At 36.8% G+C, this 18,721-nt stretch overlaps 2 protein-coding genes across 2 annotated transcripts; one reads left to right on the top strand and one right to left on the bottom strand.

The window, feature by feature from the left end:
* The first annotated feature begins 2,623 nt into the window (after positions 1-2,623).
* LOC125209794 (pentatricopeptide repeat-containing protein At5g65560-like) lies at positions 2,624-3,019 on the top strand. Its single transcript, XM_048109376.1, has one exon. It carries the CDS (start codon positions 2,624-2,626, stop codon positions 3,017-3,019), a length of 396 nt encoding a protein of 131 aa, XP_047965333.1.
* Positions 3,020-4,026: 1,007 nt separating this feature from the next.
* On the bottom strand, positions 4,027-7,010 carry LOC125216134 (sorting nexin 2B-like). Its single transcript, XM_048117768.1, has 5 exons — positions 5,872-7,010; positions 5,578-5,787; positions 5,145-5,405; positions 4,520-4,606; positions 4,027-4,309 (listed from the first exon to the last, which is right to left on the bottom strand). The coding sequence occupies exons 1-5, from the start codon at positions 6,901-6,903 to the stop codon at positions 4,229-4,231; spliced, it is 1,671 nt and encodes a 556-aa protein (XP_047973725.1). The 5' UTR covers positions 6,904-7,010; the 3' UTR covers positions 4,027-4,228.
* Between the last annotated feature and the right edge of the window lie 11,711 nt (positions 7,011-18,721).

Raw genomic sequence — 18,721 nt, 5'->3', positions numbered from 1 at the left:
GTAGTGACCCTGTGTTGGGACTACCGCAGCGGAAGACACGGAAACCAAACAAGTCCTAGAACGGATCTATTTAGGTGATTATGCATTCGACTCCAATTTCATGCAATTAACATAGATCTATAGATATAACATCAAATAGACACATAATCATGCATATTCGATGTAGATTCGATTGTTACCTCATAATCCATCATTGGATTGACGTTGCTAGCTGCACCACCCGGAGATCCTTGGTTTATCGACCACGAATCTTCCGTACTATTCCCTCGTCCTTGATTCTCCATCCGTGTGGGCGGATCTTAGAAAACCAATTAAATAACTTTGAATGAATCTACAAACTCTCACATATTGATAAGTCAAAGTGGCGTTTGATTGAATAAACAATATTGATATTAATATCATAGACTAGAAAATACTAAACTTTCTTGAAATATATTCTTTCAGTAGATAGCAATAAAGAATACATTTCACATTAGATCCTTTCAGTGCTTTACCACACCGGTGTTACTAATCTCATCTTAGGTAAGAGAGAATTATCATAAACACCGCAACCGTACCAATAGGTAGCCAAAGCCTATCTAGGTTGTGAATACGTTTTTCTTCTTACTAGATCCGGCCAAGTCCCCTACTGGAAAACTCATGAGGAGATTCATCGAATTTCCCTACTTTACCTTCTTAGTAAAAAGCCTTAGACTTGTTTATCATATTTCAATAATAAATCATTTATATTATATTATTTATTCTCATAAATAGGTAAACAAGTGGATGTGGCATTTCTCGTATACATGCACAAGCTGACTGTACAAAGGCATGTACGCTCGAAGCATCTTTTAGTATACAAACCCCAACAGACTCAACCGGTACCTTGTAGAAGTAAAACTTTTTCACAACCTAGATAGGCTTTGGCTACCTATCGTGAAAGGTTCTAGTGTCCATCCGAAAAGTCGTCTTTACCTTGAGAATGACTAGTGACACTGGTGTGGTATAGCATTGAATGGATCTAAAGAATAGACACGTCTTTGTTGCTATCTACTGTAAGACGATGTCTTGGAGATTTAATATTTCCTAATCTTTGTAATAATATAGGACACACGTTATTTAATCATACGCTACTTTGACTTATCAATAGGTGCGGGTTTTTCGTAACCCAATATTCCTGATATCTTGGGTAGTAGTAATTAATAACTAGTATGGTGTCAGTTTTATTATTACATTGAATCGTGTGCCTGCGTGGTTTGACTATATCCCCAAGAGGTGTTCGAGAGAAGTTCTATTATTCGGAAACCCGGCCGGTTTGGATTTAATCCAAGAATAAATAGAAAAGGAAAAGTATATTTTGATATACATCTCGTACTAGACAAACTCTTAGAAATAAAAAGATATTAATTAATTTAAAGTTTATAGCAGACTACAAATTAATTAATGGATATAGAAAGTCTTAGACACGAGAAATAATATATTAAAGAGGTTAACCCGGATTGCTTGTAATCACGGATTGGATGGGCGGTCAGTATTTCTTCGATAGTGGCACAAGAAATATTCCATTGGCCTTATATTGAATTATGGGTTATAATTTAATTAGTAAAGAAGGTCCAATTGGGGAGGCCCAATCCAAGCCCCATAGATCCCTAACCTAGCCCACACAAAACTCTATATAAAGGGATGAAGGAGGCATGACAAACATACACAACATAAGAGTGAAACCCTAGCCTCCACACATCTAATTTTCGGCCCCCTCTCTCTATAGGGAAGTCGAAAATTGCACCTTGTGTGTTCTCGGCATTCTTGTCTTCTCCTTCGAGATCCCTACATTTCTAAGAGATTCCTCCCACAAGGAATTTAGATCTAGAGTTGGGTCATAGGTTAGAAGATCCTTGGTCTTGCAATCACATTGAAGAATCAAGATCTACACGTGGAGAAGTAGCGAGCCACTTCGATTCTTTGGAGAATCATAATTGTAAGTATTCAACGTCATAATTTAATTATAAATTATGTGACTAATTGCGCAATAATATGTCTCTACATATTCAAGCATGAAATTGAATCGACCCACATAATCACCTAAATAGATTCTTTTGTGGATTTATTTAATCTTGCAATTTCCGCTGCGATTATCCCCAACATTCAATCGTCATAATTTAATTATAAATTATGTGACTAATTGCGCAATAATATGTCTCTACATATTCAAGCATGAAATTGAATCGACCCACATAATCACCTAAATAGATTCTTTTGTGGATTTATTTAATCTTGCAATTTCCGCTGCGATTATCCCCAACACAATCGTCGATTCTTTGGAGAATCAAATCGGTAACTCTAAACCGTAGAATTCATGTTTTAGGATTTATATTTTTCTAAGCATGAATTATTTGCGTTCTAGCATGCAATTATCTGTTTAACATGTGAATTGATTAATCGCATAATCGGTCAAATAGATCCTATGTCTGATTTATTTGTTTTGTACAAGTCTTCCGCTGTGCAAGGGGCACCAAACCCCAGCTGCACATAACGTGGGACGTGGGAGATGATAAGGAGAGGAGGTCACCTAAATGTGCACATTTTGAGGATTGCAATCCACTGTATTTGCAAGTTGAAGAAACCAAAACTCGGGCTTATAATGATGGGGAGCTTTGTCAAGCATGGGGTCAAGCCAAATTTGGCAACCTTCAAGCCACTGGTAATAGGGCTTATGTTAGTGGGAAACTCGAGGCAAAAAAAGTTGTTGAAGATGATGTTGGAAGACGAGGGGTGCGTACCTAATGCGCAGACATGCCACGCCATAGTCAACGAGTGGTGCAAGGTAAGCCACATAGAGGAGGCTCGTGACATAACAAATATGTTTGAAGTCTGGGGGTGGAGACTTGATGTGTTTACCTACGCAAAATTGATTGATGGTATGTGCCAAAACAATATGTCGAAGGAGGTTGTTCTCACTTTGATCGGTGGAGGGAGGGCTCCTCCCAAGATTGAAACTTACATTGCATTGATCAAGGGCTTCTCGGGAGTGGAGATTTAAAAGGGACTGTGGATTTTAATAGAAGTTGAAACTCAGAGAAAATTCTTTTTTTTGTTCTAGGGCACTTTAAACATTTCATAAAAGATGTAGTTTTTTTAACATAAAACGCATCTTGGTCATGTGTTCCATTAACGAAAACGCATGATTGTCATGCGTCGCTCCCTTTGTGGGAATTAAGAAAAAAACTATCTCTTTTATGGAATGTTTAAAGCGCCCTAGAACAAAAAAAGAATTTTCTCATTTCTGTGATGGCGGTGGCCAGCAGATCCCACTGTAGATTATCTTCTTTATTAGACCACTTTCCCATCGGCGGCCGAGAATGCTAATGCTAGGATTTTTCTTTCAGAATGCTAATGCTGGGATTTTTCTTTCAGCGTGAATCTGTACAATATACTTTTAGATCTAGAAAATCACACAAAAACCAAATGCACACAATCAATCAATTTTTGGACATACCTCTCGCAACTATATTAAACACAACTATATTGTGACTCATTTCACTGAAAATAACTTCAACTATACTGGTGATTTCACCGGAAAACAGCTTCTTAGAACTCTATTACGTAAGATCAGATAATAATTCTAGAATTGATTTTCAAACTTTAAATGAATCAACTGATATAATTTTATAATTCAATTGTGAGCATTTTTAAAAAGTCGTTTTTTGTTTCCCTATAACTATCCCTATAATTAATCCATGAATATAATTGTGTAATTCAATTATGGTCATTTTAAATAATCGTTTCCACAAATACGGTTTTATATCTTGTTAACAATTTGGAATTTATTTTAACCTTTTTTTTATTCTTGTTCTTGCATTAGTTTATCCATCGAATTTCGTTGACTAAATATAAAGGCATAGCGAACAAGTAGTATTATTCTATTGTAATTTGTAGTACTACTAATTACTGTATAATTTATTATTTATCCATCGATTTACTAAAAGTGTGACAAACTTTATTGAAAGAAAAAAAAATCAGCATCAAGAAATGGTTCAACAAATGATATTGAAGGAATTATGAGACATTATTTTGTATAATAAGTAAAAAAAAATGGTTACAGCATTACACTCGATGTTGTGAGGAGGATGTACAAACAACCTCTTTACAAAACAAGAAAAAATAGTCTAACCAATTAAGAAATAACATTAAGACTAATTTTCTCTTAGCAAAAAAGTGGAAGAAGAATTGGATAATATACACAGGTCCTCTATGTGCTCTCCCTTGCGTATCTGCTCGTTTCCTCCGCCACTTTAGTCCACTCGATTCCAATCTTCTCACTATATGCGACCTGCAGCGATCATGGCAACAGTTAGGTGACTGGTGTTGATAGATCCATTTCATGTGCGTGATCTATAGATAGATATCCGAACATTGCAACATCATACTTGACAAAATTCATGAAGCAGCGTGTATTATTGAGACGATGCATTTAAAAGGCAGAGATATTGAGCCAACACTAGGGAGAGTGAATTTATTATTGCACAGGAGATGGAGGTACCTGATTTTTGACAAATCCTTTCAGCATGTTAACGAAGTCGACCTTTCTTTCTTCGTCAAGCCTTTGGATTTCCGTCCTATTGTTTTCCTGTGATCATACCACTCCTTACATCAATGTTCTGGAGAAGTAACATAGAGGAAGACGCTCAACCCCACCTTGTGGTGGAGAGGTGTGCGAAACAGATATTTACGCAAAACTTGAGAGAAACTACGATTAAGAAGGGTTTGTATATACAGAACAAAAATTTATGTTATATACCAAAACCAGATCAAAATCTCAACAGGAAGCAAAGTCTAGAATATCTAACGCAACTATCAAGCCCAAGACAGAAAGAACTCGCTGACAAGAATCTCGAGAAAAAAATATGAATATCTGCATATGTATCTTTGATCAAATATGAAAACAAGATATGTGATATAATCACATAATATTCAGGCTAAGTATTTTCTTTCCCATATTCTAAACCTCGATTTCAAATCATCTCTATATTAAAAATAAGAGTTCTAAAATAAAGATATCAAATTAGAAACTTCATGTGTAGTTAGATCAGAATCCAAACTTCGTTCAGTATAACTAAAACAACAAATCTCAGTTGGAAAATTTAAGGAAACAATCTAGTTCTTACCTTTATCCTTTCATATTCTTTGGTGGCACAACTTTTGGCATCCTCCGTAACCCTAATGGCATCTTTTAGGTCCTCCAACTTGCGGACCCTTGACTTGTCACTCCCAAAAATTGTTGATGACGAAGTTTCAAGTTTATCAGCTCTTGAATGCAAGGCAGACAATTCTGATATAAGAGTTTGCACTGTCAGTAAGGCACTAGAACGATCTGCGAATGCATTGTGTACAGCTAACATCATTCCCATGTGTTCAAGCAACGAATCCTGCAATACAAATTAAAATTCAAAAACTAAATCACAATTTTTGATGATGAGACAGCTTTCGTCAAGAAAAAATTAATCTTTTTGTCATCACTCCATTTTCTCAATTCAGAGAGAAGAATGAACTCAAAATGAAAATATCAGATAAGTAAGAAGTGAACATGTTGAGACTTACAAAATGCTTCACAGTGTGAGCATTTAATTCTCGATACAATCTGCTCGCCTTAACAGCTGCAGTAGCTACATTCTTCATGTCAGCAGCCCTCACTCTTTGGGTATTTGAAGCTGTCTGCTCACTCTCAAACTTGGTTAACTTGATAAAAGCCAGCCCTAATTCCCCCATGATCTCTCCCATTTCTTGCTGTGCCTTGACCAATGATTCTGCCTACCAGTTCATTATACCAAAATCAGCAGACATGAAATTCTAACTAAAACTAAAACTCAATATGCATAAGCACACAAGTGAAACCTGCTGCGCCGCATTTGTGAGATGCTGCTCGAGATCCTTCAACTTGAGTTTTTTCTCCAAGAACTCCTTATCTTCCTCCTCCATAGACGGCCTGGCGTTGCCCCAATCGTTCACTACAGACTGCTTCAATTCCTTAAAGAACCTCAGCATATCCCTTCCACCTTTGGCCGAATGCACCACGTCCTGCGGCTCAATCACGCTGCTCGACTCCCCCATCAGCTGCTTCGGCAGCCTCACGGCCCCATCAAGCATCCTTGACGCCACATCAATGCTTGTGGGCAGCGGCATTCTCCCCTTCACAGTCAGAAACACCCTCAGCTCGTCGCTCTTCCGGATCATCGGATGCCTCGCCAGCCTCTTCAAGTACTTCTCCAGCTCCACCCTCCTCTGCTCCACGAAATCCTGCTTCTGCATCACCTGACTCTCTACTAAGCTCTTATCCGGCCGGGGCGGGATGAAGAACCCTCTGTAGGCCTCACCCAGCCGATCCGAGAGCGTGACCACGTCCTTGAACCGCCTCCGCACGCTGAAATCGGAGCCCTCGTAATCAGCCACGTTTGTGCTCGTCGTGATCAGGTAGCTAACGTAGGTATTGCCGCCGGGGACGATCGAATTCGATGGCTCGAACTCCTTCTGCGGATCGGAAACGCTGATTCTCAGAAAATCGGAGGTGGGAGACTGAGATTGAGGCGACGGAATTGAGTAATCGCCGGAGATCTCGCCGTTGCCGTTGGTCTCCGGGGAGGGATGGGACATGACGTCCGCGTAGGATGGTGAATCGAGAGAGGGGCTTTGCGGAGGGAATAGGAGGGGATCCGATACGGCCGACGGCGGAGGGAAGAGCGGCTGCTCGGTGGAGGTGGAGAGTGTGGTCATGGCACTGCGATAGTGCGAATTGGAATTGGAGGTGGAGACTTCGCCATTGAAGTTGCTCTCGCCGTCGCCGGTGAGGGTTAGGGTTTGCAATTTGTCGGCGGCGGAAAGGGGGTGGAGAAATTCTTCTGTTTCGCCATTATTCTTCCCTGATCCCATGATTCGTAGCAAATTTTAGGGATTTGGATCGGATTGCATAGGAATTCGGATCGAATTGGGGAGAAGAGTTGATGAACTTCGCTTTCACTTCTTCTTCCTCCACCAGAAAAAACTGCTGAGTAATAAATAAATATGTGAATGACGTCATATATCTTAACAATTGTTAATACTATTACTTTTATTGTGCATATCAGGATTTATTAAATTAGTCTGATTTATTAATATTGTTTCCCACAATGGAATGTGTGATAAAAAAGAAGTTATAGTTAATTACAAGTTGAGTCGAGTATAATATTAGTTGGCTCAAGCTCGACTACAACCCAATTCAAGCTTATGTCTTATTGTTCGAGTTAATAATAATAATAACAGGTTCGAGTTGACATTCAAATAATTGTAACGGGCAGCGAATTCACAAAGTTTAATTCCACAGCTACTTCTCACACATATTTTCGTCGAAAATTGGGTTAGCGGGCCGGGGCTTCAACTCTTGCTTTCTCTTTATCGGTTATGGTAATTGCGTATTATTAATTCCTAAAACTAACTATTTAACTATGTAATGTTACTCTTGTCCAACTTAAGGAAATATTGCAACAGTACTTAAATTGAATTGCCCGTTTTGCAGCTGAAGTCAAATAAAATCGAGCTATGCTTTTCCAGAAAATTTAATTTTTCTGTTCATCTTGAGACCTTGGAACTCATCACTCACTTTGACTTATGATATATGAAAACATTAATTCCACTTTTAACTGCTAAATTCTAAAACAATGGAAATTTGTTCAAAAATATGAAAATTGTTGATGATTAGGAATGCAAGAGAAAATCACGGGATGAAAAACGATTACATTCATATTTGCAAAAACTAAGCAAACTTAACATTAACTCATCTTAAATACTTGTAAAAGAAATCTCTATATGAATTCCTATAAATAGAGTCAAAACAAATCCATACACAACAACTGAACTAATCTAAAATAAATATGAATTCCTACCTTAAACTAACTCAATTCCTGACCCACAACTCTTAAAGCTTATTGAGCTGAGTTAAACTCTGCGAAAACGGAATCATAGACGAGCACCTGACCTCAGGATGCATGATCAGCACTCCCGTGGCACGATCAAACACCACTAGCTCATCATCAACTAAGCTTGCAAAACATAACAGATTAGCATCATATGAAAACCACAACGGCCACCCAACACTAATAGTATTGAAAACAGACTCGGTCATCCAGGACCCGTCATCGCCCAAAACCCAAAGTTGAGGTATACGAACTCTGTCACCTTCATTCTCAAGAATGCACAAGTATCCTTTATACTCTAGAAAATCATAATGAGTCCAGTAGCTATAATCGGTCGGTGTGGGCAGAGTGGAAAAAGTTTCAGTAGAAATGTCAAACGAAAGGATACATTCGCCACTCTCTTTTCTATATGCTACGTAGTAAAAAATCCAGGATACGCAACCATATCCGTCAAACACTTCAATCAAATCAAGGTCGGTGAATGGTATTAACCTCTATGAATTAGTTTTGAGTGAATACAATACGAAATGATAAAACATATCTAAGTCGCCTTGTTCACTTATAGAAACGACGTCTACAAGATACATGTAACAGCCCGCCCTCCTAGGGTACAATAAATGCGGCGGCTGCTACCCAAAACCGATTCAAAAGAAGTAAACATAGGTTAGAGTTTCATTTAAAGAGTACTGACCAAAAGAATGGGAAGAATTATCAGAGTATTTAATGCAACAACTTAGCCTATAAGTTTAAAGGAAGATAGATATCATAAATGATGATCAAAAACCTAAGAGTACGATATAATATCCAAGACAACGTCACAAGAAAAATGCTAAGGCCTCAACCGAAAGCAAGATGCAAATATTCCCAAAAGAAGTTCTAAAGTGTATCAAAATTCAGCGGAAAGCGACCAAGAGAAAGTATAGCTATGTATGAAGACACAACTACGCTTGAAGTTCAACATATCCATATTAATTAATTAATCTGCTCAACACCCGCCACCGCTCGTCATCATTCAACCTGCACATAAGGAAAACACATGCAGGGCTGAGTATTTTGAAATACTCAGTGAGCTCGTTGCCAAAACATTTTATAAGTTATGCCACCCTTACCAAGTGAACTCGAGTTTTAAGCGGTTATAAGAGAAATATTACGAGTATCACAAAATATATTTTCATAGACTGGCCAGTCAAAATAACTCCCCGTTTTCCTCATCAAAATAACAATCACAATCATTCCATGGTGCGACGAAAGTGTGGCCACACTTTTCGCCCACGAGACCGGCCGACTAGCAAGGACGGCTCCCGATCCCATCGTGTACACAGCCTGGTAGGGCTTGCGGCCCATATTCAGACCCGAATTCGTATAAGCATATCAAGTATCACATTAAAAACAAACATAGGCATGGCATAACAGTTAAACCACCCTTATAACACCAAACAACATTTTGATAAAATAAAAGAGAGTTTTTATAGTAAAGCCCACCTCGACTGCTTAGTTTTCAAGTAGTTTCGCTTTTCCGTTATCCGGCTTCGCAACCAAAGTTTCACCTTTTAATCACATAGGCACATATCACAAATTAGGTTCAATACTACTCTTACTCATGCATGTCTTATTACCTTTCCCTCTTCCCAACGATTTATCTTATCATTACTAATTAATCACGATCATGTTTATCACACACGATTATTTAGTCATCAAACACACACTACACAACACAACAACACACACACACAGCACACACATACACACGCCACACACACACGGCACACACACACATACATGTTCCCACATCCCTTTTTATCCCTCTTTCACTCAACCAAGATGCATGAGGGTTCAAGAAGACCGATTAATCGGTTAGAAGAAGAAAAAGAAAAAGTAGAAGAAGAACAAGTATAACTCTTAAACAAAATACCTTTTAGAGAAAAACGATCGGTAGAAAACAAGTATTAGCCTTGATTCTTCAAAGTTCTTGGATTAAACTTCAATTCTTCTCCAAAAGATATCAAAATATTGGAGAGTAGAAGAAGAAAATTTGAGAGAGTGAGGGGATGGTGGGGGCCGAAAATATGGGGGCTAGGGTTAGGGGTTTTGGTTCTTATTTATAGAGTTCAACAAGATCTTTAGGTAATTAGAATAGAATATTTGGTAAGATCTCATTCTCCCCAATTAAATAAATAAATATTGTGAAGTAGGGAAGAAGAATTAACAAAAATAGATCCTAGGGCAAAATCCCATAGTTTTCGAAAATTAGGCTATTTATTTAGCCAAGATTTTGTCTTGAATATATTTTACGGAATAGAATAAAATATCACGGAGCAAAATAAAAATAAGGATTTTCCCAACTTGGAGTAGTAATAGGCGTCCCTATGCCTAATTAAATAAGGCATGGATTTTCAAATATTGCCTAGAATAAGGTAAGGCAAGATCTCTTGAGGTATGAAAAGATTTGGTAGAATAATTAAATTCTAGGTATGGAAGGAGATCAAGTAAGGAATAAATAAAATAAGCAAAGTATTCTCCCAACATAGTGATTTTCGAAAATCACTATTAAACAAGAGGCTCGATTTTTTCCATCTTCAAAATAAGGAAATAATTGGCTCTTGGATTTTAATTTGGATAAATATCCCAAGGATTAAATTAATTCCGGAAGAAATAGAATTTCTCTTCAAAGGGGGTCTAGGGTTCGAAAATCACAAGAATTAGGGTGACAAGTATTTATAGAAATTTTCTCTAATATTCTCACTCACCCTTAAACAAATAATTTGCCACATAATCTCATAACTTAATATATCACATGCCACATCATTAAATCAAATAGTTTGACTTTTCAAACTTTCAACACAAACCCTAGACTCAAATCGACCATATCATCTCATGAAATAAATGCATTCACGACTCCACGTCATTAACAATTAATTCTAGGGCTCTAAAATTAGGGTTCTAAAATCCGGGATGTTACAATACATCAGTTTGCAATCTTGAGATTCATGGTCAGACCACATTGTAAATCCAAAACAAACAGAAGGAGGGAGTTCATCGACAAAGGGCTTAGGAAGGATCTTATACTCACCCGTTAATGGGTTCCAAAGAACATGACTACCCAAGTCTTTATTGTGAAAATGAAGCACACCATTACAAGTAGCCCCAGTGAAGAGATAGCCTTGTTTGGCTAGAAAAGATGGAGGATATACGTAATATTGGGGCGAGAGGTTGCCATCCTTTACAAGGGAATATGAAGTAAAAAACTCACGATCATGTACATCATGATAACTCAGGAGAACGTCGTCTAGCTTAAGCTTAGGCTTTGGTTTCAAAAGTTGTAGGCGTGAAGACCATGACGTAGTAAATTTTTTCTCTTCGACCAAGGGAGGATGTATGCTACAGTAATAGCAGTCGCAGGGAGGAGGAGAATGACATGGAAGAGAGTAACCTACAATCAAAAAATGGACACTTTTTTCAAAAATGATGATGATTCATGTAACAGCCTGGGTTTCTAGGGTATATTAAATACGGCGACGGCTACCAAAATGGACTTAAAAGCAATAAAAAAAACATAGGCTAGGGCTTCATTTAAAGAGATTTGACCCAGGGTATTAAACGAACTCAAAGCAATAAGTCAACGGTTTAACCTAGAAAATCAATGAAGAATAGACACCATAAACTATGATAAAAAAAATCAAGGGTTCAACATAAATTCAACAAAACCACAACATGTCTCAATCTTCTAAACCAAAGGGAACAAGTTCAAAATAGCCAAATAATACTAATAAGTTTCAAAAATTCAGCGGAAGCAACCAAGAGAAAGTGAAGCTATGTATGAAGACACAACTAAACTCGAAGTTCAAAATATCCATCTTATTTTATTAATGTGCTCAACACCCGCCACCGCTCGTCGCCGTTCAACCTGCACATAAGGAAAACACATGCAGGGCTGAGTATTTTGAAATACCCAGTGAACTCGTTGCCAAAATATTTTAATAGTTATGTCACCCTTACCATAGTGAACTCGAGTTTTACAATTATCAAAATAAAGATCATCGAGTATCACAAAAATATTTTCATAGACTGGCCAGTCAAACAAACTCCCCAATTCCTCATCAATTTCCACAATCACAACATTACCATGGTGCGACGAAAGTGTGGCCACACTTTTCGCCCACGAGACCGGAGACTAGCAAGACGGCTCCCGATCCCACCGTGTACACTAGCCTGATAGGGTTTGCGGCCCTACTCAGACCCGAATTCGTTTATACATATCCATAGCCCTATAGCCTAATGGAGCGAACTCTCAAATTGGGCATCATGCGCACAACATCATCACAAATACTCACAGGCATGGCATAACAGTTTAAACCACCCTTATCTCTCCACATTTATAAATTTGCAACATAAAAGAGTTTAAGAATAAAGCCCACCTCGACTGCTTAGATTTCAAGTACGTTTCTCTCTTTCGTTATCCGGCTTCGCAACCGAGGTTTCACCTTTTAATCACATAGGCACATATCACGAATCAGTTTCAACATCAACTCCTAAATCATGCATGTCTCAACGCTTCCCCTTTTTCCCACCGATCCGGTTTACATTTATCATTCAAAACCAAGGCATGTTCATCATATAAGTTTATTCACTCAACAATCCTAGATCTATCATCAACTTATTGTTGGGGTTTGTATACTAAAAGATGCTTCGAGCGTACATGCCTTTGTCCACTTGTTTACCTATTTATGAGAATAAATAATAGTATAATATAATGGTTTATTATTGAAATATAATAAACAAGTCTAAGGCTTTTTACTAAGAAGGTCAAGTAGGGAAATTCGATGAATCTCCTCATGAGTTTTCCAGTAGGGGACTTGGCCAGATCTAGTAAGAAGAAAAACGTATTCACAACCTAGATAGACTTTGGCTACCTATGTTAGAGTTTGTATACTAGAAATCACGTTTCGAGTGATTGAATACTGTAAAACTCTTATTTTATTTTTCAATAAATAAAACATATTATTTTTGTCATAATGTTGTTATGTTTTACATTTAATGGATGTTAATGCATGTTTAAATGTATAAGTTAACTTAACAAAGTCTAAGTCTTTGTTTTAGTAGACCGGTTGTGGGCGTCGTCCACTTTAAGGTAACACGGTCAGTTCTAAACAAAGAAAAAGATGAATTTCACAACCTAGATGGAATTTGACTACCCATCGAGAAAGGTTGCCATGTCAGTCCGCATATTTCTAAGCCTTACTGAAATAAGATGACATTGGTGTGGTATAGCACTGAACGGATCTAACAGCAAGTCTTGCCTTAGGCTATCTACTGAAAGGCGAGGTCTTGATAAATATTTATTTCTTAATCAATGTAGGTTAGCATTGAGCATACGGTATTGATTATGCACTGCTTTGACTTATCAAATGGTGCGGGTTTTTCGTAACCCAATTATCCTGATATATTGGGCAGTGGTGATCGATATCTAGCGGTGCTAGGATTGCTATTATATTGAATCGTGCGCGAGGCTGAGTCTCGCTTGATAATGATGATTGATTCAAGTTATGAGCATGATACATGTGATAATTACGCGAATAGCTTTTGTCTAAATAATCTGCTAAATAGATCTGATTATTATGTGATTGATTTATTCACGCACGCTTCCGCTGCCAGCACCTTCAACCTATTGGTACGGTTGCGGTGTTTGTGATAATTCTCTCTTACCTAAGAAGAGATAAGTAACACCGGTGTGGTAAAGCACTGAAAGGATCTAATCCGAAATGTATTCTTTATTGCTATCTACTGAAAGAATATATTTCAGAAAGTTTAGTATTTTCTAGTCTATGATATTAATATCAATATTGTTTATTCAATCAAACGTCACTTTGACTTATCAATATGTGAGAGTTTGTACGTAACTCAAGTTCATGATATCTTGGGTGGTAGTAATTGAATAACATGAAGATATTGGAATATTATTTCATAGAATTCGCGTGCCCAGTGTGGTATGATTAAATCCCTAAAAGGGTGATCCCCAATGAGGTGTTTGAAAGAGGAATTTATTATTCAGAAATCTGCGCAGTTGGAATTTATTCCACGAATAATAAATAAAGTTTCAAACTAGAAAAACTCTTTGGAGAATTAATTTAATTCTAGTCACATAGCAGACAAAAGAATTAAATTGACGGATCAAGATAATCTTAAACGCGGGAAATATTATAAAATAAAATGGACCCAAGTTATTTGTAATTTGGTGATTTAAGTGGGAGTGCAATATTATTTTTTAGTGGAACAAAATAATATTCCATTGATAATATATTAAATCATGGGTCATTTGATTTAATTAGTTAATTATCTAATGGGTGAGCCCAACACTTAAGTCATTCCATGGATCCCCTTACTAGCCCAATAAGGTCCACTATAAATAATGAATGAAATGGAAACCCTAGCACACAATCCAAGGCACCTCAAACCCTAACCCTAGGAGGCAAAGTCGGCGCCTCCCTCTTCTCTCTCACTTGTCTTGATTTTCGTGCCTAGCACGTGGGAGAATTAGGGTTTTGATTATTGTTCTTGATCTATCCTAATTCATAGGATTAGATCTAGACAATTTGGTGTTTGTATTGGGTTTCCCTAGATCCATTCAAAGTTATTTAATTGATAATCTAAGATCCGCCCACACGGATGGAGAATCAAGGACAAGGGAATAGTACGGAAGATTCGTGGTCGATAAACCAAGGATCTCCGGGTGGTGCAGCTAGCAACGTCAATCCAATGATGGATTATGAGGTAACAATCGAATCTACATCAAATATGCATGATTATGTGTTTATTTGATGTTATATCTATAGATCTATGTTTGTTGCATGAAATTGGAGTCGAATGCATAATCACCTAAATAGATCCGTTCTAGGACCTGTTTGGTTTCCGTGTCTTCCGCTGCGGTAGTCCCAACACTTATGTCACACATGAGGGTCGTTCACGTGTCACACACACACACACACACACACGCACACACATACATACACGCACACATATTTTCCATATACCATTTAACCCACTTTCACTCAATCTAGATGCATGGGGGGTTCAAGAATACCGATTAATCGGTTAGATGAAGAGAGATTAATATGTAGGTACCTTTTCTTGTCAAAACGAACGGTAGAAACAAAGTAGAGACTTGATTCTTCAAAAATCTTGAGGCTCAAACTCTAACTCTTCTCAAAAGATGAAGAATTATAGAAGAAAATTGAGAGAGAGAGAAGAGAGGGAGTGGCGTGTGGTTTAGGGGTGGGGGCGATTTTTTTGAGGCTAGGGTTAGGTTTTGCTCTTATTTATAGGGTTCAATAAAATCTTTAGGTAATTAAATAGAATATTTGGGAAGATTTGATTCTACACAATTAAATAAAACAAATATTGTGAAGTAGAGAGGAAGAATAAAAATGGCGTGAATTAAGGTTTCAAGGCTAGGGATTTTTCGAAAATCCTAGGCTTTTATTTAGCCAAGATTTTGTTTGGTATATTTTTCAGAGTAGAATAAAATATCACGGAGCAAAATAAAATAATAAATCTCCCACCTAAAATTTGAAATAGGCGTGTAATTGGGTTCTCCCATAAGGAATGGATTTTAAATATTAACTAAAATAAGATATGGCAAGATCTTCTTGAGGTATGGTAAGATTTGCTAGAGTATTTAATTTTAGGTATGGAAGGAAATCAATAAGGGATCAATTAAACAAATAAAATAATTCTTCCTTCCCAAAAATATGTGATTTTCGAAAATCACATGGAGTAAGTGGGGGTGTCGATTTTCTCATAGATAAATAGAGAATAATTAGGTTTTGGATTTAATTTGAATAAATATCCAAGAAATAAATTAAATCCGGAAAAATAGGATTTTTCTCCAATAAATGTGAAGGGGTTCGAAAATTTCAAAATAAAAATGTGGTTATAGTATTTATGGAAATATCCTAAAAATCTTACTCATCCTTAAACAAATAATTCACCGCATAATTTCACCTTTAATTCAAATATTCACAAGCCACGTCATATACTCATCGAGTTTGACTTTTCAACCCAACCTCAACCCTAGACACAACTTGGTCATAAGAACTCATGCAATAAATTCATTCATCAATTAATTCACGTCTCCCGTCATCAATAAAAATTTTACGGCTCTAAAATTAGGGTTCGAAATTTCGGGATGTTACAATTTATATATATTTTGGCATGGAGGATAGAATCCTGCATAAAAGTCAATCATGGTCATAAACATATGACCAAAACACTAATTTGGTCCAAAATATTTACTTTTTGAAAAACATGTCCATAACAAAACAAATGAAATCATTTGTGGCATTGGTCCTTCTTTTACGGTTCCGTCAAAAAATTAACGGTCATGCCACTGTGCAATTAGCGTTGACCGTAAGTTTTTTGACGGAACCATAAAAAAGGACTACCTGTTTTTCAAAAGTAAATATTTTAGACCAAATTAGTATTTTGGTCATATGATTAGGACCAAAATTGACCTTTTACTAAAAAAAAATAGAATTTTTTTTCAAAAATGATGATTCGTATATATTGGCATGGAGGATAACTTGCAATAAAAAAAAATGGAAACTTTTTTCGAAAATGAGTAAATGATGAGTTTGGCAATAATACAAAAACAAAGAGTGAACAATCTAAATGCTATTATAGTAAATAGTGAAGAATTGAGTTTATGATTGAGAAAGCTAAAGCAATTACTACTAGAAGGTTGATTATAAGGGGGGAAGATTAGCTTATTATCCAACTCCATGTCCACAATGCTCTCCTTGAGACTGATGATTCTGTTATGATCCACTGCCTCTCTAACCAAAATTCACAATTTAAATAAATACAAACAAGTTAGAATATAGTACTACATCAATTTCCTATTTCTTTGAAAAAATAACAAAAAAATTGAACCTGTCAAAGAATTGAGTTCCGGGTCCAATACCCCGCCGTGAAAAGAAATTGATAGATCGAACACAACGCTGCGCGGTGGAGGAAGCCATACTAACCGGCGGCCATGATAAATTAGGATTTAGCTTTGAGAATACAAGAATTCAACAAACCCTCATTTATTTAAACACACATTTTAATTTTAACTTACTAGTAGTTTTTAATTTGTAAAAGAAAATGATGAAAAGTTAATAAAATTATATATGTCTCTTACCTTTAACATATTAATTTTATAATCAAATACTAATTTAATGAGTTGATCAATTTATCAAAAATGAAAAAAGAATTCGTTGGCGGATAGCTTGAAATTGATCCACCCTGAAATAGCAAAACGTGTTAGATTTTGGTGGACAGATGAAGTAGTATAATATAGCTTGCCAAAACATTTAAACACCAATGGTCGTCTTAATAATAAAATTGGTCCGATTCGATTAAAATTTTGGATACATTATGCATAAGATGGTACGTGCAACAAACCAACTCATTTGATAACTACACACTTGACAATCAATTTTTTTTTTTTGTTGGAAATACACTTAGACAATAATTTTAATTGTATAGACAACTAGATTCAGTACAATTTTACGCAATTATTTCGCATATTCGCATCTCGCCTTTCAGCCCCGTTAGAAGGCCGATGCCCCCATTCTAACATGGCGGCCGCAAAGTCCTTGCCGAAAGCTTGACCAATTGTGGCGTAGGCCTGGATGAGGGAGTCTGCGGCGGCACCGTTTGAAGACCTGGTCGGAGTGAGGACTTAAAAGTAAAATAACATAATATGTAATATGTTCATAAAGAATGCACTCACTAGATTTTGAGCCTAGGAGGCAAAATCAACTTTGTCAAGGGCTTTCATTATAAGGTCATAGGCAAAGAAAGTTGGTTCCAGACCCCGCTTGTGAAAACTAGCAACCAATCGGAGTGCGTGACGTGGTTAATCAATTTCGCAAAGATAGTTCACTGCACTTTCTAAAATGTTTGTACTTAGTGGAGCCGCCGTGGATTTAAGCATTTCTCTGATCATCTGAATAACTTTGCTCGACTTTTTCACTTTATAAGATTCTTTAAAATATACTGGCTTATAATAACATGAGAGTTTATGTTTCCAGTCAGCCAGCTTATAATTTCAGGTCATGCATCTCAAGGAAATTGCTGGGACAGCCGGACAAAGGTTTTCGAGAGTTGCCGTCAATGAGAGTTACCGTCAATGTGAGACGGCGCAATCACAATGAAGTTATATCTCCAATGACTTTAGAGAAGGATCTGGAACTACCGAGAAGCTACCAATTTACTATTTAGATGCTATATTAAAATATTGTGTAATAGGTATACTATTAAATTAGAGAATAGGCTAGAGATTAGAGGAATTCTCTAGATTATTTACAGCCGACTTAGTATGAATATATATAGGCATTTAGTCTTGTAGCTAAGTGAGTAGTAAACACAAATTAAGTGGAGTGTGCGTGTGTAATGTGGAAGAGAGTCTAACAAAGTGTGCGTAGAGTGTAAATGTGTTCTTAAAAGTATTGTAGTGTTGTATTGGTGTTCTGTATTAGTATTTCATACACCATTGTCAAATATCATAAAATATGATGTGTTTGTGTTTTTATAATCGATCATGTAGTACCACTAGCATAATTAATGTTGTCAATATTACATAAGATATAATATGTTCATGGTTTAACACATATACTTCAAATTTAGAAAGTAAAGTGGTTATTGATAGAAACATGTTTCTTTGGTTCATGCCACACTTGTGAAAACTAGCAACCAATCCAATCCAAGCGCGTGATGCTTGTGAAAACTAGCAACCAATCCAAGTGCATATTGTGGCTTAT

The sequence above is a fragment of the Salvia hispanica genome, chromosome 3 (assembly GCF_023119035.1).
Source record: "Salvia hispanica cultivar TCC Black 2014 chromosome 3, UniMelb_Shisp_WGS_1.0, whole genome shotgun sequence".
NCBI lineage: Eukaryota > Viridiplantae > Streptophyta > Magnoliopsida > Lamiales > Lamiaceae > Salvia > Salvia hispanica.
Note: the sequence above shows the minus strand (reverse complement) of the source record. Positions and strands in the feature narration are given on the sequence as shown.

Coding starts and splice junctions, on each gene's coding strand:
- LOC125209794 (XM_048109376.1), top strand. CDS start 2,624: ATGGGGAGCTTTGTCAAGCATGGGGTCAAGCCAAATTTGGCAACCTTC.
- LOC125216134 (XM_048117768.1), bottom strand. CDS start 6,903: ATGGGATCAGGGAAGAATAATGGCGAAACAGAAGAATTTCTCCACCCC. Junction 4,607..5,144: donor AAGAATATGAAAGGATAAAG/GTAAGAACTAGA, acceptor GTATGATCACAG/GAAAACAATAGGACGGAAAT. Junction 4,310..4,519: donor AAGGATTTGTCAAAAATCAG/GTACCTCCATCT, acceptor TGATCGCTGCAG/GTCGCATATAGTGAGAAGAT.